The sequence below is a fragment of the Oncorhynchus masou genome, chromosome 2 (assembly GCF_036934945.1).
Source record: "Oncorhynchus masou masou isolate Uvic2021 chromosome 2, UVic_Omas_1.1, whole genome shotgun sequence".
Taxonomy (NCBI): domain Eukaryota; kingdom Metazoa; phylum Chordata; class Actinopteri; order Salmoniformes; family Salmonidae; genus Oncorhynchus; species Oncorhynchus masou.
Genome location: NC_088213.1, coordinates 9,830,196 through 9,854,903, shown reverse-complemented (window position 1 = coordinate 9,854,903; position 24,708 = coordinate 9,830,196). Strand labels below are relative to the sequence as shown.

The window sequence follows — 24,708 nt, the reverse complement described above, 5'->3', positions numbered from 1 at the left end:
TACATCTCTGTAGGTTTATGTCCACTCTAGTGTTATATTACATCTCTGTAGGTTTATGTCCACTCTAGTGTTATATTACATCTCTGTAGGTTTATGTCCACTCTAGTGTTATATTACATCTCTGGTTCTAGAATGAGAACGTCTTCAGAATCCATAGTAAAAGAACACTGGAACACATCTCATTACTGTTATATATATATATATATATATATATATATATATATATATATATATATATATATATATATATATATATATATATATATATAATGAGACGGAAGCTGGTTCTAGAATGAGAATGTCTTCAGAATCCATTGTAAAAGAACACTGGAACACATCACATTACTGTTATATATATATATAATTAAACGGAAGCTGGTTCTAGAATGAGAATGTCTTCAGAATCCATTGTAAAAGAACACTGGAACACATCACATTACTGTTATATATATAATGAGACGGAAGCTGGTTCTAGAATGAGAATGTCTTCAGAATCCATAGTAAAAGAACACTGGAACACATCACATTACTGTTATATATATAATGAGACGGAAGCTGGTTCTAGAATGAGAATGTCTTCAGAATCCATTGTAAAAGAACACTGGAACACATCACATTACTGTTATATATATATATATAATGAGACGGAAGCTGGTTCTAGAATGAGAATGTCTTCAGAATCCATTGTAAAAGAACACTGGAACACATCACATTACTGTTATATATATAATGAGACGGAAGCTGGTTCTAGAATGAGAATGTCTTCAGAATCCATAGTAAAAGAACACTGGAACACATCACATTACTGTTATATATATAATGAGACGGAAGCTGGTTCTAGAATGAGAATGTCTTCAGAATCCATGGTAAAAGAACACTGGAACACATCACATTACTGTTATATATATGAGACGGAAGCTGGTTCTAGAATGAGAATGTCTTCAGAATCCATTGCAAAAGAACACTGGAACACATCACATTACTGTTATATATATATATATATATATAATGAGACGGAAGCTGGTTCTAGAATGAGAATGTCTTCAGAATCCATTGTAAAAGAACACTGGAACACATCACATTACTGTTATATATATAATGAGACGGAAGCTGGTTCTAGAATGAGAATGTCTTCAGAATCCATAGTAAAAGAACACTGGAACACATCACATTACTGTTATATATATAATGAGACGGAAGCTGGTTCTAGAATGAGAATGTCTTCAGAATCCATAGTAAAAGAACACTGGAACACATCACATTACTGTTATATATATAATGAGACGGAAGCTGGTTCTAGAATGAGAATGTCTTCAGAATCCATTGTAAAAGAACATTGGAACACATCACATTACTGTTATATATATATATAATGAGACGGAAGCTGGTTCTAGAATGAGAATGTCTTCAGAATCCATTGTAAAAGAACACTGGAACACATCACATTACTGTTATATATATATATAATGAGACGGAAGCTGGTTCTAGAATGAGAATGTCTTCAGAATCCATTGTAAAAGAACACTGGAACACATCACATTACTGTTATATATATAATGAGACGGAAGCTGGTTCTAGAATGAGAATGTCTTCAGAATCCATAGTAAAAGAACACTGGAACACATCACATTACTGTTATATATATAATGAGACGGAAGCTGGTTCTAGAATGAGAACGTCTTCAGAATCCATAGTAAAAGAACACTGGAACACATCACATTACTGTTATATATATAATGAGACGGAAGCTGGTTCTAGAATGAGAATGTCTTCAGAATCCATTGTAAAAGAACACTGGAACACATCACATTACTGTTATATATATAATGAGACGGAAGCTGGTTCTAGAATGAGAATGTCTTCAGAATCCATAGTAAAAGAACACTGGAACACATCACATTACTGTTATATATATAATGAGACGGAAGCTGGTTCTAGAATGAGAATGTCTTCAGAATCCATGGTAAAAGAACACTGGAACACATCACATTACTGTTATATATATGAGACGGAAGCTGGTTCTAGAATGAGAATGTCTTCAGAATCCATTGCAAAAGAACACTGGAACACATCACATTACTGTTATATATATATATATATAATGAGACGGAAGCTGGTTCTAGAATGAGAATGTCTTCAGAATCCATAGTAAAAGAACACTGGAACACATCACATTACTGTTATATATATAATGAGACGGAAGCTGGTTCTAGAATGAGAATGTCTTCAGAATCCATAGTAAAAGAACACTGGAACACATCACATTACTGTTATATATATAATGAGACGGAAGCTGGTTCTAGAATGAGAATGTCTTCAGAATCCATAGTAAAAGAACACTGGAACACATCACATTACTGTTATATATATAATGAGACGGAAGCTGGTTCTAGAATGAGAATGTCTTCAGAATCCATTGTAAAAGAACATTGGAACACATCACATTACTGTTATATATATATATAATGAGACGGAAGCTGGTTCTAGAATGAGAATGTCTTCAGAATCCATTGTAAAAGAACACTGGAACACATCACATTACTGTTATATATATATATAATGAGACGGAAGCTGGTTCTAGAATGAGAATGTCTTCAGAATCCATTGTAAAAGAACACCGGAACACATCACATTACTGTTATATATATAATGAGACGGAAGCTGGTTCTAGAATGAGAACGTCTTCAGAATCCATAGTAAAAGAACACTGGAACACATCACATTACTGTTATATATATAATGAGACGGAAGCTGGTTCTAGAATGAGAATGTCTTCAGAATCCATAGTAAAAGAACACTGGAACACATCACATTACTGTTATATATATAATGAGACGGAAGCTGGTTCTAGAATGAGAATGTCTTCAGAATCCATAGTAAAAGAACACTGGAACACATCACATTACTGTTATATATATAATGAGACGGAAGCTGGTTCTAGAATGAGAACGTCTTCAGAATCCATTGTAAAAGAACACTGGAACACATCACATTACTGTTATATATATATATAATGAGACAGAAGCTGGTTCTAGAATGAGAATGTCTTCAGAATCCATAGTAAAAGAACACTGGAACACATCACATTACTGTTATATATATATAATGAGACGGAAGCTGGTTCTAGAATGAGAACGTCTTCAGAATCCATAGTAAAAGAACACTGGAACACATCACATTACTGTTACTGCTGGTTTTACAACACAGGGATATTTTGTTGGCGGGAGGCAGAGGGTGGTGCTACTCTGTTCACCACTTCATCTTAAATCTATGCACACATCTCTCTCTCTGTCTCTCTCTCTCTCTCTCTCTCTCTCTCTCTCTCTCTCTCTCTGTCTCTCTCTCTGTCTCTCTCTCTGTCTCTCTCTCTCTCTCTCTCTGTCTCTCTCTCTGTCTCTCTCTCTCTCTCTCTCTCTGTCTCTCTCACAAACACATGTACATGCTCAGACACACACTCACACAAATAACATTGTGGTGTGTTATTATTGACACAGAGAACATGTCAGTCCGAGCCCGGGGCGGAGACAGAGAGAGTATAGCTCTGATTTATAAATAGATGGGAATACACCCAACATCAGAATACACACACACACACACACACACACACACACACACACACACACACACACACACACACACACACACACACACACACACACACACACACACACACACCTAACATCAGAATACACACACAATGACCTACACAACCCTTAGCCCCATAAGTCACATGTTATAACGCTCTAATGACCTACACAACCCTTAGCCCCTACCCGCACACACAGACAGAAACACACAACACACATGCGCACAGCCACTACGCCCCCCTGACATGAGATATAGGTCACTTAGTGCTGTGGGGGAACACGGGGGATGAGAGAGAGAGAGAGAGAGAGAGAGAGAGAGAGAGAGAGAGAGAGAGAGAGAGAGAGAGAGAGAGAGAGAGAGAGACGCACGCCAGCACAGGCTACCTCCCTGTCACATCAGATCGCCACAAACACCCTCTATGAGTCCTGACAACCCACTGGACCAGACACAGGGCCTCCTCAACCACAGAAATGTCCTCTTCCCTCTCTGCATATCTCTCCCTCTCTCTGTCACTCTCCCTGAATATCTCTCTCTCTCTGTATATCCCTCCCTCTGTATATATACAGTGCCTTGCGAAAGTATTCGGCCCCCTTGAACTTTGCGACCTTTTGCCACATTTCAGGCTTCAAACATAAAGATATAAAACTGTATTTTTTTGTGAAGAATCAACAACAAGTGGGACACAATCATGAAGTGGAACGACATTTATTGGATATTTCAAACTTTTTTAACAAATCAAAAACTGAAAAATTGGGCGTGCAAAATGATTCACTGCTGTACTCTCTGTTTAGGGCCAAATAGCATTCTAGTTTGCTCAGTTTTATTGTTAATTATTTCCAATGTGTCAAGTAATTATCTTTTTGTTTTCTCATGATTTGGTTGGGTCTAATTGTGCTGCTGCCCTGGGGCTCTGTGGGGTGTGTTTGTATTTGTGAACAGAGCCCCAGGACCAGCTTGCTTAGGGGACTCTTCTCCAGGTTCATCTCTCTGTAGGTGATGGCTTTGTTTTGGAAGGTTTGGGAATCGCTTCATTTTAGGTGGTTGTAGAATTTAACGGCTCTTTTCTGGATTTTGATCATTAGCAGGTATCGGCCTAATTCTGCTCTGCATGCATTATTTGGTCTTCTACGTTGTACACAGGGGATATTTTTTGCAGAATTCTGCATGCAGAGTCTCAATTTTGTTTTTGTCCCATTTTGTGAATTCTTGGTTGGGGAGCTGGACCCCAGACCTCACAAACTTAAAGGGCTCTATGACTGATTCAAGTATTTTTAGCCAGATCCTAATTGGTAAGGCTTTGTGGAAGTTGCCTGTGGTGCTGATGTTTAGGTCCAGGTATGTATAGTTTATTGTGTCCTCTAGGGCAACGGTGTCTAGATGGAATTTGTATTTGTGGTCCTGGTGACTGGACCTTTTTTGGAACACCATTATTTTGGTCTTACTGAGATTTACTGTCAGGGCCCAGGTCTAACAGAATCTGTACAGAAGATCTAGGTGCTGCTGTAGGCCCTCCTTGGTTGTGGACAGAAGCACCAGATCATCAGCAAACAGCAGACGTTTGACTTCAGATTCTAGTAGGGTGAGGCCGGGTGCTGCAGACTGTTCTAGTGCCCTCGCCAATTCGTTGGTATATATATATGTTGAAGAGGGTGGGGCTTAAGCTGCATCCCTGTCTCACCCCACGGCCCTGTGGAAAGAAATGTGTTTTTTGTCAATTTTAACCACACACATGTTGTTTGTGTACATGGATTTTATAATGTCGTATGTTTTACCCCCAACACCACTTTCCATCAGTTTGTATAGCAGACGCTCATGCCAAATTGAGTTGAAGGCTTTTTTGAAATCAACAAAGCATGAGTAGACTTTGCCTTTGTTTTGGTTTGTTTGGTGTGCAGGGTGAATACATGGTCTGTTGTACGGTAATTTGGTAAAAAGCCAATTTGACATTTGCTCAGTACATTGTTTTCATTGAGGAAATGTACGAGTCTGCTGTTAATGATAATGCAGAGGATTTTTCCAAGGTTACTGTTGACACATACTCCACGGGAGTTATTGGGGTCAAATTTGTCTCCACTTTTGTGGATTGGGGTGATCAGTCCTTGGTTCCAAATATTGGGGAAGATGCCAGAGCTAAGGATGATGTTAAAGAGTTTTAGTATAGCCAATTGGAATTTGTGGTTTGTATATTTTATCATTCCATTGAGGATACCATCAACACCACAGGCCTTTTTGGGTTGGAGGGTTTGTGTTTTGTCCTGTAGCTCATTCCATGTAATTGGAGAATCCAGTGGGTTCTGGTAGTCTTTAATAGTTGATTCTAAGATCTGTATTTTATCATGTATATGTTTTTGCTCTTTATTCTTTGTTATAGAGCCAAAAAGATTGGAGAAGTGGTTTACCCATACATCTCCATTTTGGATAGATAATTCTTCGTGTTGTTGTTTGTTTAGTGTTTTCCAATTTTCCCAGAAGTGGTTAGAGTCTATGGATTAATGTATGGATTAATTACATTGAGCTGATTTCTGACATGCTGTTCCTTCTTTTTCCGTAGTGTATTTCTGTATTGTTTTAGTGATTCACCATAGTGAAGGCGTAGACTCAGGTTTTCCGGGTCTCTATGCTTTTGGTTGGACAGGTTTCTCAATTTCTTTCTTAGATTTTTGCATTCTTCATCAAACCATTTGTCATTATTGTTAATTTTCTTCGGTTTTCTATTTGAGATTTTTAGATTTGATAGGGAAGCTGAGAGGTCAAATATACTGTTAAGATTTTCTACTGCCAAGTTTACACCTTCACTATTACAGTGGAGCGTTTTACCCAGGAAGTTGTCTACAAGGGATTGAATTTGTTGTTGCCTAATTGTTTTTTTGTAGGTTTCCAAACTGCATTCCTTCCATCTATAGCATTTTTTAATGTTACTCAGTTCCTTTGGCTTTGATGCCTCATGATTGAGTATTGCTCTGTTTAAGTAGATTGTGATTTTGCTGTGGTCTGATAGTGGTGTCAGTGGGCTGACTGTGAACACTCTGGGTTGAGACTCTAGGTTGAGGTCAGTGATAAAGTAGTCTACAGTACTACTGCCAAGAGATGGGCTATAGGTGTACCTACCATAGGAGTCCCCTCGAAGCCTACCATTGACTATGTACATACCCAGCGTGCGACAGAGCTGCAGGAGTTGTGACCCGTTTTTGTTGGTTATGTTGTCATAGTTGTGCCTAGGGGGGCATATGTGGGAGGGAATGCTGTCACCTGCAGGCAGGTGTTTGTCCCCCTGTGTGCTGAGGGTGGCAGGTTCTTGTCCGGTTCTGGCATTTAGGTCACCACAGACTAGTACTTGTCCCTGGGCCTGAAAATGATTGATTTCCCCCTCTAGGATGGAGAAGCTGTCTTCATTAAAATATGGGGATTCTAGTGGGGGGATATAGGTAGCACACAGGAGGACATTTTTCTCTGTTAGGATAATTTCCTTTTGAATTTCTAGCCAAATGTAGAATGTTCCTGTTTTGATTAATTTAATGGAGTGAGTTAGGTCTGCTCTATACCAAATTAGCATACCCCCTGAGTCCCTTCCCTGTTTCACACCTGGTAGTTTGGTAGATGGGACTACCAGCTCTCTGTAACCTAGAGGGCAACCAGTGGGTCTGTCTCCTCTATACCAGGTTTCTTGCAGGATGACAATGTCTGTATTACCGATTTCTTTGGTGAAGTCCGGGTTCCTGCTCTTTAGGCCAAAGGCAGATGACCTCAAGCCTTGGATATTCCAGGATGATATAGTGAAGGCTTTTTGTTCCATAGAGTGTCCAATGTTATCTCAGTCTCACTCCACCTCTACCTCCTCCTCACCTCCTAACCCTTTATCTCTGTCTCACTCAACCTCTCCTCCTATACCATTATCTCTGTCTCCCTCCTCCTCACCTCCTATACCGTTATCTCTGTCTCAGTCCACCTCTCCCTCCTCCTCACCTCCTACACCTTTATCTCTGTCTCACTCCACCACTCCCTCTCCCTCTCTTCCTATACCATTATCTGTCTCACTCCACCACTCCCTCTCCCTCTCTTCCTATACCATTATCTCTGTCTCACTCCACCACTCCCTCCTCACCTCCTATACCTTTATCTCTGCCTCACTCCACCACTCCCTCCTCCTACACCTTTATCTCTGTCTCACTCCACCACTCCCTCCTCACCTCCTATACCTTTATCTCTGTCTCACTCCACCACTCCCTCCTCCTATACCTTTATCTCTGTCTCACTCCACCACTCCCTCTCCCTCCTCCTCACCTCCTACACCTTTATCTCTGTCTCACTCCACCACTCCCTCCTCCTATACCTTTATCTCTGTCTCACTCCACCACTCCCTCCTCACCTCCTGTACCTTTATCTCTGTCTCACTCCACCACTCCCTCTCCCTCTCCTCCTATACCTTTATCTCTGTCTCACTCCACCACTCCCTCCTTCTATACCTTTATCTCTGTCTCACTCCACCACTCCCTCCTCACCTCCTAACCCTTTATCTCTGTCTCACTCCACCACTCCCTCCTCACCTCCTATACCTTTATCTCTGTCTCACTCCACCACTCCCTCCTCCTAACCCTTTATCTCTGTCTCACTCCACCACTCCCTCTCCCTCTCCTCCTATACCATTATCTCTGTCTCACTCCACCACTCTCTCCTCTCCTCCTATACCATTATCTCTGTCTCACTCCACCACTCCCTCCTCCTATACCTTTATCTCTGTCTCACTCCACCACTCCCTCCTCCTCACCTCCTACACCTTTATCTCTGTCTCACTCCACCTGATCTCCTATAACTTTATCTCTGTCTCACTCCACCTCCCCCTTCTCCTCACCTCATATACCACCAGCACTCTCCAAAACCTCCATAATGTAATGACTTAAATACTTAAGCAGTGGTATGTGGGTGTGGACAGGATTCAGAGAGAGCCACTGAGCTCCGTGTCAAATGTATGTTGATTTCTTCCCTGTAATACTTCTTAAATGTTTATGTCCTTTGAGAAGTAGAAAAGTATCTTATAACTCCTACATGAAGAATCAAGCAGTATCTCTTGACAGTCCTGTTGCAGCTGAGAATTTTCCTGCAAAGCAGGAAATGAAAACTTGCAATGTATTTTGAGTTTTAAAAAATGCTTCTAAAAGTGAGTTATTTCCACTTTGAAATGTCATGTTTGAGTTGCCCTACTGAAAACTGTATCAACCCCATATACAAATACCCATTAATAATAATTCAAATTTCCTGTTTGCTGCAGGATTATTTTCCTGCTGTAGCAAACTGGTTCAAATTAAGCTCCTACATCTGTACTGGTGAATAATCCTGAACACACTCGGCCAACGTTAAAATGGCCGATTACCACCAATGGAGATGTCAACATGAACATTTCCGGGTGGCCTAGTTGTGTTGTCTGTATTAGTGGGCAGCAGTAGCAGCAGTATGTACTCCTGTACTTTAGTTTAAAACCCCAAAATAAAATCCCTAACTTCTCTGAAGGAAAACTTTCTTTGAGCAGTGAAGACGTCGTTTAGGATGAGACAGTCAGAGAGCTAAGCAGCTGTACTAATTCTTCTAATCCTCTCCCTCTCTCTCTCTCTCTACCCCGTTCATCCCTTTCTCAGAGACCTGTTTTGGTCTCTCGTTTCTCTCTTTAACTATATGTCATCATCTCTGTCTTTCTGTATCTCCCTCTTTGTCTCTAGTTCTCTCTTGTCCCCTTTCCTCTCCTCCTTTGGTCCATCTCTCAAGTCAGTCTCTCTCTCTCTCTCTCTCCTTGTCTTTCCCCTCCTCCCTCTCTGAGGATGCTGTTGCCAGGGCTAAAGTGAAGTTAGGCTAATCTGAAATGATTACTGTAGTGACAGCAGTCCTCCCCCCGCCGCGCTCCAGTATCCCTCTCTCCCCTCATCCCTCCTTCCCTCCCTGTCTTCCTATCATCACAGCTGATTGCACCTCTCTTTGCAGAGCACCACTCGGGCCAGCCATTAACCCTTCCCCCACCACATTTAGGCCCTGTTTAAAACTAAAAATAGTACACTATAAAGGGTGCCGTTTAATACGCAGACCAAGGGCCCCGTGATCCAGTCTCAGAGTGCTGATCTAAGATCAGTTTTGTCTGTTAGATCATACCGATTCAGATCAATATGGACAGATCCTAGATCTGCACTCCTACTCTTGAGTTGCTTTGTGGATTACTACAGGGGGGCCTTGGTCAACGTGTTTTGTTCCACATTCAATCTAATTAACTAATCAACTGCTCGTCAAGCCCTTGATTTTATGAATCAAGTTTCACTCCCGCAGAGATATATTTACTGAAACAACAGGTGTATTTGTTGACGACAGAATCGGGGTTTTATTCAACCATGTTTCTGGATCTCCTCAGTCTCAGGGTGTGCAGGCTTTTATTCCAACCCAGTACTAACACATCTGATTCAGCCAATCAACTAAGTAAACCAGACAGTCAGTGAAGAATAGTGTGCGCTGTGTCATGCCTCGTTTCCTATTGGGTGACAGGAGAGGCCCTATAGCTGTCTAATACCTGCAGCCATACAGCGACAACATCCATGCCTCGTTTCCTATTGGGTGACAGGAGAGGCCCTAGCTGTCTAATACCTGCAGCCATACAGCGACAACATCCATGCCTCGTTTCCTATTGGGTGACAGGAGAGGCCCTAGCTGTCTAATACCTGCAGCCATACAGCGACAACATCCATGCCTCGTTTCCTATTGGGTGACAGGAGAGGCCCTAGCTGTCTAATACCTGCAGCCATACAGCGACAACATCCATGCCTCGTTTCCTATTGGGTGACAGGAGAGGCCCTAGCTGTCTAATACCTGCAGCCATACAGCGACAACATCCATGCCTCGTTTCCTATTGGGTGACAGGAGAGGCCCTAGCTGTCTAATACCTGCAGCCATACAGCGACAACATCCATGCCTCGTTTCCTATTGGGTCCATGACAGGAGAGGCCCTAGCTGTCTAATACCTGCAGCCATACAGCGACAACATCCATGCCTCGTTTCCTATTGGGTGACAGGAGAGGCCCTAGCTGTCTAATACCTGCAGCCATACAGCGACAACATCCATGCCTCGTTTCCTATTGGGTGACAGGAGAGGCCCTAGCTGTCTAATACCTGCAGCCATACAGCGACAACATCCATGCCTCGTTTCCTATTGGGTGACAGGAGAGGCCCTAGCTGTCTAATACCTGCAGCCATACAGCGACAACATCCATGCCTCGTTTCCTATTGGGTGACAGGAGAGGCCCTAGCTGTCCCTGCAGCCATACAGCGACAACATCCATGCCTATTGGGTGACAGGAGAGGCCCTACCTGCAGCCATACAGCGACAACATCCATGCCTCGTTTCCTATTGGGTGACAGGAGAGGCCCTAGCTGTCTAATACCTGCAGCCATACAGCAAATATCCATGCCTCGTTTCCTATTGGTGACAACATCCATGACAACATCCATGCCTCGTTTCCTATTGGGTGACAGGAGAGGCCCTAGCTGTCTAATACCTGCAGCCATACAGCGACAACATCCATGCCTCGTTTCCTATTGGGTGACAGGAGAGGCCCTAGCTGTCTAATACCTGCAGCCATACAGCGACAACATCCATGCCTCGTTTCCTATTGGGTGACAGGAGAGGCCCTAGCTGTCTAATACCTGCAGCCATACAGCGATAACATCCATGCCTCGTTTCCTATTGGGTGACAGGAGAGGCCCTAGCTGTCTAATACCTGCAGCCATACAGCGATAACATCCATGCCTCGTTTCCTATTGGGTGACAGGAGAGGCCCTAGCTGTCTAATACCTGCAGCCATACAGCGACAACATCCATGCCTCGTTTCCTATTGGGTGACAGGAGAGGCCCTAGCTGTCTAATACCTGCAGCCATACAGCGACAACATCCATGCCTCGTTTCCTATTGGGTGACAGGAGAGGCCCTAGCTGTCTAATACCTGCAGCCATACAGCGACAACATCCATGCATCTTTCAGCTCCTCTCATCACCTCATCTTTCAGCTCCTCTCAACGTCACATCTTTCAGCTCCTCTCATCTTTCAGCTCCTCTCAACGTCACATCTTTCAGCTCCTCTCAACGTCACATCTTTCAGCTCCTCTCATCTTTCAGCTCCTCTCATCGTCACATCTTTCAGCTCCTCTCATCGCCACATCTTTCAGCTCCTCTCAACGCCACATCTTTCAGCTCCTCTCAACGCCACATCTTTCAGCTCCTCTCAACGCCACATCTTTCAGCTCCTCTCAACGCCACATCTTTCAGCTCCTCTCAACGCCACATCTTTCAGCTCCTCTCATCTTTCAGCTCCTCTCATCGCCACATCTTTCAGCTCCTCTCATCACCACACCAAAGCGCTGGGAAAAGTTGTGATTTATTAACAGAGTTGTTTTTCCTTCATATTACCCTGTGCATTAGTTCTGTCCGTATGGAAACAACACAGATGTTGTAAGATAAAGCTACTGTGTTGTAGTTTTACTGATAGAAGAATCACTGTAGTCAGAAGTTTACGAGGATGTAAGATGATGCCTTTATGTTTTTACACCACATCACGCTCAACGAAGACACACAAATTACTCTCTCTGGTTATACAAACTGTTGTAGTCAGGAATGTACAACGCTATGAGATGATGCCTTTATGTTTTTACACAGTATATTCACACTAGAATAAACACAAAACAACTGGAGCTCTGTGGTTACATCACAGGATGTGAGTGGGCTGCAGGGCAGTGGGTGACCTCATACAGCAGCAGTCGAGGAGGCCTGAGAAACTGAGCTCTCTGCTCTAAGTACCACTTTAATTGGGAGTGGACCACCACAGACAGCCATCTTGGCTCATAGTGATACAGCAGCAGCCGTGATGAGTCATTCATAATTAGGACGAAGGAGACTTAACTCTCCACTCATATCAAGGGTGACGTTGGCCCTAACAGGCTAGACTGATCTAAGGTCAGTTCTATGTTACTCTCCAGCTAACGGTTCTGATTTGGGAATGGAAAGCTGATCCTAGATCTGTGCCTGGTGCAGTATTAGCCATTAGTCACCGGTGTTAAGTAGGGTTTAAAGAGACGTTGCCACCCACGATGTAGTGATCGACACCCTCCCTACTGCAGGTCGTCATTCATTATATAACCCAACAGACGGATGATGTGTCCCAAATCACTCCCCCTCATTTCCGTATACAGAGCACTACTTTTGACCAGGGCTCTGACCCTAAACGTAGGATTTTAGTACGCTGCTGCTATTCTTAACACCGAGGGGTGGTTGTGAGGACCCAGATTAAGCCAATACTATTATTGGACTACAAAGCGTGTTCAAAAGGGGTTCAACATCCCATAACAGAAATAAAACAGGGAGGGACCGAACTGAATTCATCCAATAAGAAACTCTCATTTTCATTGCATAAAAAAGTTTTTTTTTAATGTTCGAAGTTAACGATTCCAGTTGCAAAATACTTTGCTACAGTGGAAAACAAATGAATACACCCTCTGGACATAAAGCATGTTTAAAAGGCTTCAAAATCCCATGTTTCAAGAGGCTCAAGAAAATGGGAGAGAGAGAGAGAGAGACACAAAGACAATTTTTATATTTGTATTTTTCAGACCAAAAAAAAAAATGGTGTTACTGATTACAATTCCAAGTCACATATTCAACTGGAAAGAATAAGCATATTTGTGACGTAAGAAAGTAGATTACATTGACTGTTCAAATGTGGTTTCATTCATTACACATTTTTTAGATTGATTCAATGACACCGTATCAACATCCAGACCAGCTGAATATGTTGTCTTAGGAGTCAAGACAAACAAACTAAATGAAAACAAGAGAATCACCCCACAATGCACCACATGCCCATCAACACAGTTCATCACACTAGTAGCAAAGATGAGCATCTTAAACATTACATTTGACTCTGCTGCACGGATTATGTCCCAAATGGCAACCTATTCCCTATATAGTGTACTACTATAGACCAGAGCCCTGTTCCCTATATAGTGGTACTACTATAGACCAGGGCCCTGTTCCCTATATAGTGGTACTACTATAGACCAGAGCCCTGTTCCCTATATAGTGGTACTACTATAGACCAGAGCCCTGTTCCCTATATAGTGGTACTACTATAGACCAGAGCCCTGTTCCCTATATAGTGGTACTACTATAGACCAGAGCCCTGTTCCCTATATAGTGGTACTACTATAGACCAGAGCCCTGTTCCCTATATAGTGGTACTACTATAGACCAGAGCCCTATTCCCTATATAGTGGTACTACTATAGACCAGAGCCCTGTTCCCTATATAGTGGTACTACTATAGACCAGAGCCCTGTTCCCTATATAGTGGTACTACTATAGACCAGAGCCCTATTCCCTATATAGTGGTACTACTATAGACCAGAGCTCTATTCCCTATATAGTGGTACTACTATAGACCAGAGCCCTATTCCCTATATAGTGGTACTACTATAGACCAGAACCCTATTCCCTATATAGTGGTACTACTATAGACCAGAGCCCTGTTCCCTATATAGTGGTACTACTATAGACCAGAGCCCTATTCCCTATATAGTGGTACTACTATAGACCAGAGCCCTGTTCCCTATATAGTGGTACTACTATAGACCAGAGCCCTGTTCCCTATATAGTGGTACTACTATAGACCAGAGCCCTGTTCCCTATATAGTGGTACTACTATAGACCAGAGCCCTGTTCCCTATATAGTGGTACTACTATAGACCAGAGCCCTGTTCCCTATATAGTGGTACTACTATAGACCAGAGCCCTGTTCCCTATATAGTGGTACTACTATAGACCAGAGCCCTGTTCCCTATATAGTGGTACTACTATAGACCAGAGCCCTATTCCCTATATAGTGGTACTACTATAGACCAGAGCCCTGTTCCCTATATAGTGGTACTACTATAGACCAGAGCCCTATTCCCTATATAGTGGTACTACTATAGACCAGAGCCCTGTTCCCTATATAGTGGTACTACTATAGACCAGAGCCCTGTTCCCTATATAGTGGTACTACTATAGACCAGAGCCCTGTTCCCTATATAGTGGTACTACTATAGACCAGAGCCCTATTCCCTATATAGTGGTACTACTATAGACCAGAGCCCTGTTCCCTATATAGTGGTACTACTATAGACCAGAGCCCTATTCCCTATATAGTGGTACTACTATAGACCAGAGCCCAATTCCCTATATAGTGGTACTACTATAGACCAGAGCCCTGTTCCCTATATAGTGGTACTACTATAGACCAGAGCCCTGTTCCCTATATAGTGGTACTACTATAGAAAAGGGCCAATAGAAAAAATAGTTTGTCTCTATGCCCAGACTACTGGCTGGAATAATCAATACCACTGTTGTAATCCTGTTCCGTGTGGATTAGAGCATGACATCACTGATCAATACAATATTACATCTGGAAGAGGTGAGAGATCAGATTGACCTGCTACGGCCACAGTGTGTGTGTGTGTAATAACGCAGGGGTCTCCAACCCTGTTCCTGGAGAGCTACCCTCCTGTAGGTCTCAACTCCAACCCTGTTCCTGGAGAGCTACCCTCCTGTAGGTTTAAACTCCAACCCTGTTCCTAGAGGGAGACCCTCTTGTAGGTTTAAATTCCAACCCTATTCCTGGAGAGAGACCCTCCTGTAGGTCTCAACTCCAACCCTGTTCCTGGAGAGTCTAGTCAAACGCACCTGGTTCTAATAATTATCTTGTTGATAAACTGAATCAGGTTAGTTACACCTGGTGTTGGAGTTTAAACCTACAGGAGGGTCTCTCTCCAGGAACAGGGTTGGAGTTTAACCTACAGGAGGGTCTCTCTCCAGGAATAGGGTTGGAATTTAAACCTACAAGAGGGTCTTTCTCCAGGAACAGGGTTGGAGTGAAAACCTACAGGAGGGTCTCTCTCCAGGAACAGGGTTGGAATTTAAACCTACAAGAGGGTCTCTCTCCAGGAACAGGGTTGGAGTGAAAACCTACAGGAGGGTCTCTCTCCAGGAACAGGGTTGGAGTTTAAACCTACAGGATGGTCTCTCTCCAGGAACAGGGTTGGAGTTTAAACCTACAGGAGGGTCTCCCTCTAGGAACAGGGTTGGAGTTTAAACCTACAGGAGGGTCTCCCTCTAGGAACAGTGTTGGAATTTAAACCTACAGGAGGGTCTCTCTCCAGGAACAGGGTTGGAGTTTAAACCTACAGGATGGTCTTTCTCCAGGAACAGGGTTGGAGTTTAAACCTACAGGAGGGTCTCCCTCTAGGAACAGGGTTGGAGTTTAAACCTACAGGAGGGTCTCCCTCTAGGAACAGTGTTGGAATTTAAACCTACAAGAGGGTCTTTCTCCAGGAACAGGGTTGGAGTGAAAACCTACAGGAGGGTCTCTCTCCAGGAACAGGGTTGGAATTTAAACCTACAAGAGGGTCTCTCTCCAGGAACAGGGTTGGAGTGAAAACCTACAGGAGGGTCTCTCTCCAGGAACAGGGTTGGAGTTTAAACCTACAGGATGGTCTCTCTCCAGGAACAGGGTTGGAGTTTAAACCTACAGGAGGGTCTCCCTCTAGGAACAGGGTTGGAGTTTAAACCTACAGGAGGGTCTCCCTCTAGGAACAGTGTTGGAATTTAAACCTACAGGAGGGTCTCTCTCCAGGAACAGGGTTGGAGTTTAAACCTACAGGAGGGTCTCCCTCTAGGAACAGGGTTGGAGAGCCCCGGGGTGATGTGAATGGGGTCACTCCACAGTAAGAGGAGTTCAGTAGCGGTCGTAATGTGATGGTCTCTGGTTGTAGGAGTTGTATCTTCCAGACTGATGCCCACCACCACCCTGGCCGTAACGCCTGTCCCTGTCTCCCCCGCGGTCCCTATCCCCTCCGCGGTCCCTGTCTCCTCCGCGGTCCCTGTCTCCCCCGCGGTCCCTATCCCCTCCGCGGTCCCTGTCTCCCCCGTGGTCCCTGTCCCCTCCCCAACCCCGGCCCCTGTCCCCTCCCCAACCCCGGCCCCTGTACCCGCCACGGTCCTGTGATCTGAAGAACAGAGGGAGGAAGAGAGAGAGAAAGAGATGTGGGGGGGGGGAGTGAGAAGAAAAAAAAACACGTCAACCAAACGAACATGTTATCCATCCCAGTAAACTGTAGAATGACATATCAGACCAGCTGCTATTGTTGTGCAGAAACACTTCTGGAAATGTCCTGTACTTACTATGGCACAGAATAATATGGTCGTAGTTAGCGGTCCAATACTGTGTTAAATATATTAATGATGAAGAGACAAGACAGGGCTGCGTTCAGCAGATCAAAACGGTGTGCAACATTTGATTGAACAGAAACAGTGGTGTTCTGAACGATCCAGTTGAAGAACCACACGGTTGTGGTAGCACAGTAGGAGTAGGCAGGCCTGGGCAACGCCAGTACTCTGGGGGCTTGCTTGGGGGGGGGTCACACCCCGCCATCCACAACTAACACACCTGACTCCAATAATCAAGATCTTCATTTTAGAATACAATTTGTTTATATCAGGTGTGTTTGTAGGGATGGGGGGACAGTGAGACACCAATCAGGCTCCCCGAGGACTGGAGTTGCCCAGGCCTACTGTAAGGTGTGTTGCACTAGTTTAGAGATTTCAAGTGGTCACACACCCATATTAAAATCAGGCCACACTGCACCACCCTCACAAAACTAGAGCAACCATACCTCAGATTGTGGAGGAAACATGTTGTTCAAGTACAAACCGTCACACAATGTAGCAAAACTTTTAATGAGATGAACGCACCCAGTTAGCCAGCTAGTTAAGGTCGTTGTTGTTTACCTGCTGTCTCTGCCCCGGTTGTTTCCACCTCCACGCCCCCCCCAGTCCTCTACCAGTGGCGGGGGGTTGGCGGGGCGACTCAGGTACTGTTGGTACTCCGGGTCCTCGAGAGAGAACCGGTGGGCAAACTGCTCCTCATAGTTAGGCGGCGTTTCTGGACCATCTGTCATTCTACAATGAGAGAAATACCAGATAGTCACTACTTTTTAAAAAACATCTTTAGAAATAACGGGAAAAGGCCGTGGATTAGCTTCGCACGTGTTGTTGCTAGCTAGCTGGTCAGCGGTTTTCCTTTTTTTGCAACAAACAAAACGTTTTTGCAACATAATCCAACTAATGAAAACACCCCAGATTTGGTTGACGTAATCAACTATCCGGGAAACGTTATTTGGCGAACAAAGTTACTTTCGCTTTTCTAATAAAAGCTATGTAGCTAGCTAGATATATCCGAGTATTGAATAGCTGCGATGCAGCCAATATAACTTTAGTTTTGACATTGTTGTAAAAACTATTGGTTACATCGCAGCTAAGTATGGCATACAATAGGAACCGGCGAAGACAAAATGTAAGAAATTACCTGTAAATTGTAATTATTCAGCAGACAGCTTCGACATGTACGACTGGACAAAATGTTGACAACAACAGTGCCACGGCAAAAAAACGTCCCTCTAGGAACACGCTACCGATATCAATTGGTTCCGGATATCACGCGTACGCCTTTTTTTTTTAAATAGTCAACACATTTTATTTAGAGATTTCGCCAACTATTAGCAACAAACCTTTTCCACATATTACTTAAGAGTGAACAATCGACATTCATCAGAAGTAGGTCAAATAATAAAAACTTGATATTGAACCCCTGATGGTTGCAGAGAATCAAGTCAAGCACCTGCCACCTGAAGTAAATTGGCGTGGAATGTGACTTGAGGTGGTGGTCAGCTCAACGAGGCCTGAATCAGAAAAAGAGCCGAAAACCAGCCTCGTCTCCATCAATACGAAATGTAAGTGCTGAGAATAGTAGGTTAGCCTATGCCAATTAGCCTACAGTTAGCCTATGCCTACCTGCATTATATTGTAATTTTGGGCCTAGGTCTATCACTGCAGAATTACATCAAATCAATGCAATGGCATTTGCACAGTTTGAAATAAACACATATTGTTTCTTGTGAAGAGCATATTTAATTGCATGTCACAAATAGGCCAAAAGTCCACTTTTCTCTCTCACGTTTCCCCTGAGAATAGGTTATGAAATAGACCACAGTGTAACTTCATATGCCAGGCTCTTAGAACGCTGTAGAAAGGAGATCATTGTGTGGGAGGCAGGACTGTTGAGAGCAGGTGGAAGCCGCACTGTGTCGCTACTGCTGCTCTCTGCCTGCCTCTCACGAAACACTAACCCATTGGGGAGAGAGCTGAGAGCGCAGATCCGAGGCAAGGCAACTCCAGCGCAGCAGTCAAGGAATATTCAGCGAACATCATAACTTATTATTTTTTGAAAGCACAGCGTTTATCAGCCTTGCGGTTGCGGATAGAAGACACGGAACGGGTGGGATCATAAGTTGTCACCTCGTCTGAATAAATAAGTTAGGCTAATGAAATGGCATTAGGTTTTCCTGTGAACGCTTGACTATCAGGAGAATCGAAACGCCGCTCAGCTCGCGAGGGAGTGCAGGGATCATATTTCCCTACTCTCTGTGATCGCATTACTTGCTCGCAGCCGATACGCTGGAATGGACTTATCCAATAGCTAATGCCAAGACTGGATCTATTTTAATTACATTGTTGTTAAAGACACTGCGTTTTTTTAAAGTTCGCTTCTTCCAACCTTTTTATACTTGAAGGGTTGTCCCAAAACTCCGCGGCAATGGGGTAAGTATAGAAGGCACAGAAACGGTTGTCCTCTGGAGCGCATGTAATGTTATGACACCTGCTTTCTGACTATCTAAAATGTCAGTTATGTGTTTGATCTGCATGCATAGGCTACCCTACACTTATTGGGGGGAGGGGGGTTAGAATAGAATGGGTGAATAATTCATCGTAACAATAATCGTTTCAAAAGCTTGTCTCGGCATGGAAAGCGTCCCAGCGCGCGGTGTGCGCGCACGGCTCGCCCGAGGTGATACGGTGGAGAATGCCTCCCTCTCCAAACCATTCAGCGTGATAGCTTATCTCCGAAACCTGTCTGATAGCATACGAGTCTTGTGCCAGAGAGAGACGCACATTTTACAGTTTACCAGGACAAGGTGCAAACCATGGTTCCCATGTAGAATTATTGTCAACAAAAGCCAAGCAATGTCACTTAATGATTGACATATTTTGATTTCTTAGGAAGCCTATAGGCTAATGACAAATAGTACTATTTTCAACCTCGTAGAACTGAACGAGACGCATGTTCCTCTCCTCAGTTATTTGCTACAACATACAGATAGCCTAATGGGCCGTAGACCTATACGAGAGGATATCCTATATGGAAGTGCATACTGCATAGGCACTTAATTCTGTCTGATGTTATTATCAGCCCTATTCTACAGTATTTACTTTATAGTGCAAACACTGTTATGTCAGTAAGAGAAGTGGCCGACCGGTGGAATCCTCCAATCAGATGAGATCTGTGTGAGGAGGGAAGGATGCCTTCACGCTGCTGCCTCAGCTCGCCTGGCTGGACTCGGCAGGTGGAATCTTCCCCGTCATTGCCTCCAGCTCTGTTCTGCTGTGGGAGAATAGAGGTGCCAGAGTCAACTGTGCCCACGCATGAACAAGCCGCAAAGCAAACGGAGAGAGAGGGGGTGGGTGGGGGCAGTGTGTGTGTGGGATGTGATGCCCACAGGGATAGAGGGAGTCTCCTCCTATACAGCTCTGTACATTAGAGATATTGTTAAACAAAATATTCAAGCTCTGTCAGTGTCAAGTCTTGCCATAGATTTTCAAACCTATTTCAAGTCAAAACTGTAAGTATGCCACTCAGGAACAATCAATGTCGTCTTGGTAAGCAACTCCAGTGTAGATTTGGCCTTGTGTTTGAGGGTATTGTCCTGCTGAAAGGTGAATTCATCTCCCAGTGTCTGGTGGAAAGCAGACTGAACCAGGTTTTTCCTCTAGGATTTTGCCTGTGCTTAGCGCCATTCCGTTTCTTTTTATCCTGAAAAACTCCCCAGTTCTTAACAATTATAAGCCATACCCATAACATGACACAGCCGCCACTATGCTTGAAAACATGGACAGTGGTACTCAGTAATGTATTGGATTTGCCCCAAACGTACCACTTTGTTTTCAGGACAAATAGTTAATTGCTTTGCCACATTTCTTTGCAGTTTTACTTTAGTGCCTCGTTGGTCTTTGTAGTCGAATCTGTGTTTGAAATTCACTGCTTGACTGAGGGACCTTAGAGACAATTGTATGTATATTGGGGTACAGAGATGAGGTAGTCATTCAAAAATCATGTTAAACACTGTTAAATGCACACAGACTGAGTCCATGCAACTTATGTGACTTGTTGCACACATTTTTACTCCTGAATGTATTTAGGCTTGGCATAACACAGGGGTTGAATACTTATTGACTCAAGACATTTTTACTCCTGAATGTATTTAGGCTTGGCATCTGCCCTTTACCTCCTCACACCAAGGCATCTGGCCTTTACCTCCTCACACCAAGGCATCTGAATCAAACTTGTCATAACACTTAATATGAAGCCATGCAGCTGCAACAACTAGTGTTGACATGTCATCGTGACTAGACACAGTCATCAGATTATTATGGGTGTGTGTGTGTTGTTGCATTGAATCAGTACCTAGGCTGACATATCAAACAGTATTTAATATAACAATGACTGAATCCGATCTGTTTTGGGTGCTGTGTGACGTGAGAACGTTCAGTTCTTGACTGAGTTTCCGTGCTCGGTGAAAGAAGGATGTTGCTATGCTTCCTCTTCAGAGAGAGATCGTCATGAGGGTAGTCTTGGAATGTGCTAGACTGGTTCCTGACGCATCTGAGTCATACTCAAGACACAGTACTGTACCAACTCACCCAACCGGTCTGGGCTTTAGGAACTAGGCTTTAGGAACTAGGCTTTAGGAACTAGGCGTTCCGTGTCAGTGTTTCCCCTAGCTCAGTCATTTTCCAGGCGGGGCCCTGGAAATACCCCCCCCCAAGGCATCTCCCCCCAGGTCCTCCTTAACCTGATGTTTAAACTGAGAACCAACTTGAAGTCAACTTGTATTTTAGTCCGGGACTAACAGTGAGGTGGTGGGAGAAAGACAGTAGTGTGGTCTAGGAGTGTGTCATTCTAGGAGCGGTTGCTGAAACTACCCTACTGCAACGTCATCATAACACAGACCTGGAGGAAGGTCGCACCACCTCTCTCCTGTTGATCCCGCTCTTCCTTATCATTCATCACACCTTCTTACTGTAGTTTGACTTCTACCTTTCTCCTGTTGATCCCGCTCTTCCTTATCATTCATCACACCTTCTTACTGTAGTTTGACTTCTACCTTTCTCCTGTTGATCCCGCTCTTCCTTATCATTCATCACACCTTCTTACTGTAGTTTGACTTCTACCTGTCTCCTGTTGATCCCGCTCTTCCTTATCATTCATCACACCTTCTTACTGTAGTTTGACTTCTACCTTTCTCCTGTTGATCCCGCTCTTCCTTATCATTCATCACACCTTCTTATCGTAGTTTGACTTCTACCTGTCTCCCTTGTAATTCAGTCATCACACCTTGTAATTCAGTCATCACACACCTTGTAATTCAGTCATCACACACCTTGTAATTCAGTCATCACACACCTTGTAATTCAGTCATCACGCCTTGTTAAACACTGAGTGTAAAAAACATTAGGAACTCTTCCCATGATAGACTGACTGATTGGGGCGGCAGGGTAGCCTAGTGGTTAGAGCGTTGGACTAGTAACTGAAAGGTTGCAAGTTCAAATCCCCGAGCTGACAAGGTACAAATCTGTCGTTCTGCCCCTGAACAGGCAGTTAACCCACTGTTCCTAGGCCGTCATTGAAAATAAGAATTTGTTCTTAACTGACTTGCCTAGTTAAATAAAGGTAAAAAAAAAAAAACTGGGTGAAAGCTATGATCCCTTATTGATGTCACTTGTTAATTCCACTTCAATCAGTGCAGATGAAGCCTAGTTGAAATAGGTGAAATAAGGATTTTCAATCCTTGAAGCAATTGAGACATGGATTGTGTATGTTTGCCATTCAGAGGGTGAAAGGGCAAGACAAAATAATATTTAAGTGCCGTTAAACGGGGTGTGGTAGTAGGTGCCAGGCGCACCAGTTTGTGTCAAGAACTTCAACTCTGATGGGTTTTTCACGCTCAACAGATTGGTCCAAAAGGACATCCAGCCAACTTGACACAACTGTGGGAAGCATTGGAGTCAACATGGGCCAGCATCCCTGTGGAACGCTTTCGACACCGTTCCTAATGTTTTGTATACTCAGTGTATAGTCTCAGTTCTCCTTGTAATTCCTAGTCATCATCACACCTTCTCAATATGTAGCCCCAAAGCCAATTCCTACTTTGGCCGCCTTTCCTTCCAGTTCTCTGCTGCCAATGACTGGAACGAACTGCAAAAATCACTGAAGCTGGAGACTCATATCTCCCTCACTAACTTTAAGCGTCAGCTGTCAGAGCAGCTTACAGATCACTGCACCTGTACATAGCCCATCTGTAAATAGCCCACCCAACTACCTCATCCCCATATTGTTTTTATTTTTTGCTCCTTTGCACCCCAGTATCTCTACTTGCACATTCATCTTCTGCACATATATTAATCCAGTCTCTATCACTCCAGTGTTTAATTGCTATATTGTAATTACTTCACCACCATGGCCTATTTATTGCCTCACCTCCCTTATCTTACCTCATTTGCACACACTGTATATAGACATTTCTACTGTATTATTGACTGTATGTTTGTTTATTCCATGTGTAATTCTGTGGTGTTGTAGATTGTAGTGAAGCTCAATACCTTGGACAATCTAGTTTGATACTGGTGTCAGTAGTGAAGCTCAATACCTTGGACAATCTAGTTTGATACTGGTGTCAATAGGGAAGCTCAATACCTTGGACAATCTAGTTTGATACTGGTGTCAATAGGGAAGCTCAATACCTTGGACAATCTAGTTTGACACAGGTGTCAATAGTGAAGCTTGGAGAGGCATTTTAAAGGGGATATGTGTAACTTCTCAAACAAAACACACGGAACAAACCGTTCCATTCCAGCCAGTCAGAGTACAGCTCAGTCCTGCCTATCCAATACTTTTAAACACAAATTCAACTACAGATTGTGCCTTTTTACAGTTGAATGTGTGAACCAGACATGGGAGCACAGCCTTGTGATGTCATGAATCATAATGCAATGACACAATAGATGAATTGTTTGCAGTATCGATAGTGTTCAGAGGACTGTTGATAAGGGGGCAGATGAGTGTGGACATATTGATCTTTAGTGGTGTTGGTCCTGGCCTTGGTTTCCCCTTCAGGCTGGGGTTATAGATTAACTACGGTGCCTCTATCTCTCTGTCTCTCTGTGTCTCTCTCTCTCTCTCTCTCTGTCTCTCTGTCTTTGTCCCCTCTCTCTCTCTCTCTCTCTCTCTCTCTCTCTGTGTCTCTCTCTCTCTCTCTCTCTCTCTCTCTCTCTCTCTGTCTCTGTGTCTTTGTCCTCTCTCTCTCTCTCTCTCTCTCTCTCTCTCTCTGTGTCCCTCTCTCTGTGTCTGTGTCTCTCTCCCTCTCTGTGTCTGTGTCTCTCTCTCTGTGTCTGTCTCTGTTTGTGTCTCTCTCTGTGTCTGTCCCCCCCCTCTCTCTCTCTCTCTCTCTGTTTGTGTCTCTCTGTGTCTCTGTCTCTCTCTCTCTCTGTCTGTCTGTCTGTCTGTCTGTCTGTCTGTCTGTCTGTCTGTCTGTCTGTCTGTCTGTCTGTCTGTCTGTCTGTCATTCAGTGTGTTTTATGTTTTGCACTACAGTAATCTATATATAGTGGTGATGAAGGGGAATTGATAGTTACATATCGCAGTATTATTTTTGACGATATTATATCGATACTTTGACTACTTTGATACTTCTATTAATTTATTTTTACTAGGTAGCGTTAGCTAGGTTGTACCTGCACCAAAACTCTGGTATTCTTCATCCTATATCTATTTCTCCATATTTTTTTTACATTTTTAAATATTTTTATGTTTTCAACACTTTTATTTCCCTGACTGATCAAAACTCATTTTCTCACATTCTCTCTGGTCTCTCTGCAGCAGATATATAGTGAGTAATAT

General features: G+C 43.5%; 2 protein-coding genes across 4 annotated transcripts in view; one reads left to right on the top strand and one right to left on the bottom strand.

Moving 5' to 3' along the window:
* Positions 1-13,192: 13,192 nt before the first annotated feature.
* On the bottom strand, positions 13,193-18,096 carry LOC135555073 (RNA guanine-N7 methyltransferase-activating subunit-like protein). 2 transcript variants are annotated; one of them, XR_010457815.1, is made up of 4 exons: positions 18,004-18,096; positions 17,427-17,597; positions 15,520-16,645; positions 13,193-15,391 (listed from the first exon to the last, which is right to left on the bottom strand). XR_010457815.1 is itself a non-coding variant. In XM_064987446.1 (3 exons), exons 2-3 carry the CDS (start codon positions 17,594-17,596, stop codon positions 16,375-16,377), a joined length of 441 nt encoding a protein of 146 aa, XP_064843518.1. In that variant the 5' UTR covers position 17,597; positions 18,004-18,096; the 3' UTR covers positions 13,193-16,374. The 2 variants fall into 2 exon arrangements, 1 of the variants encoding a protein (XP_064843518.1); XM_064987446.1 differs by having other exon boundaries at positions 13,193-16,645.
* A 634-nt stretch (positions 18,097-18,730) lies between these two features.
* LOC135555057 (homer protein homolog 2-like) overlaps positions 18,731-24,708 on the top strand; it is a 143,965-nt gene continuing 137,987 nt past the window's right edge. Inside the window, exon 1 of one of the 2 annotated variants that reach the window (XM_064987430.1) lies at positions 18,731-19,295. In XM_064987430.1, coding sequence (XP_064843502.1) covers positions 19,291-19,295 — 5 coding nt within the window. In that variant the 5' untranslated portion in view covers positions 18,731-19,290. The remainder of the gene's footprint in view (positions 19,296-24,708) is intronic. The other variant, XM_064987438.1, reaches the window with a different exon arrangement.

Coding starts and splice junctions, on each gene's coding strand:
- LOC135555073 (XM_064987446.1), bottom strand. CDS start 17,596: ATGACAGATGGTCCAGAAACGCCGCCTAACTATGAGGAGCAGTTTGCC. Junction 16,646..17,426: donor AACCGGGGCAGAGACAGCAG/GTAAACAACAAC, acceptor TCTGTTCTTCAG/ATCACAGGACCGTGGCGGGT.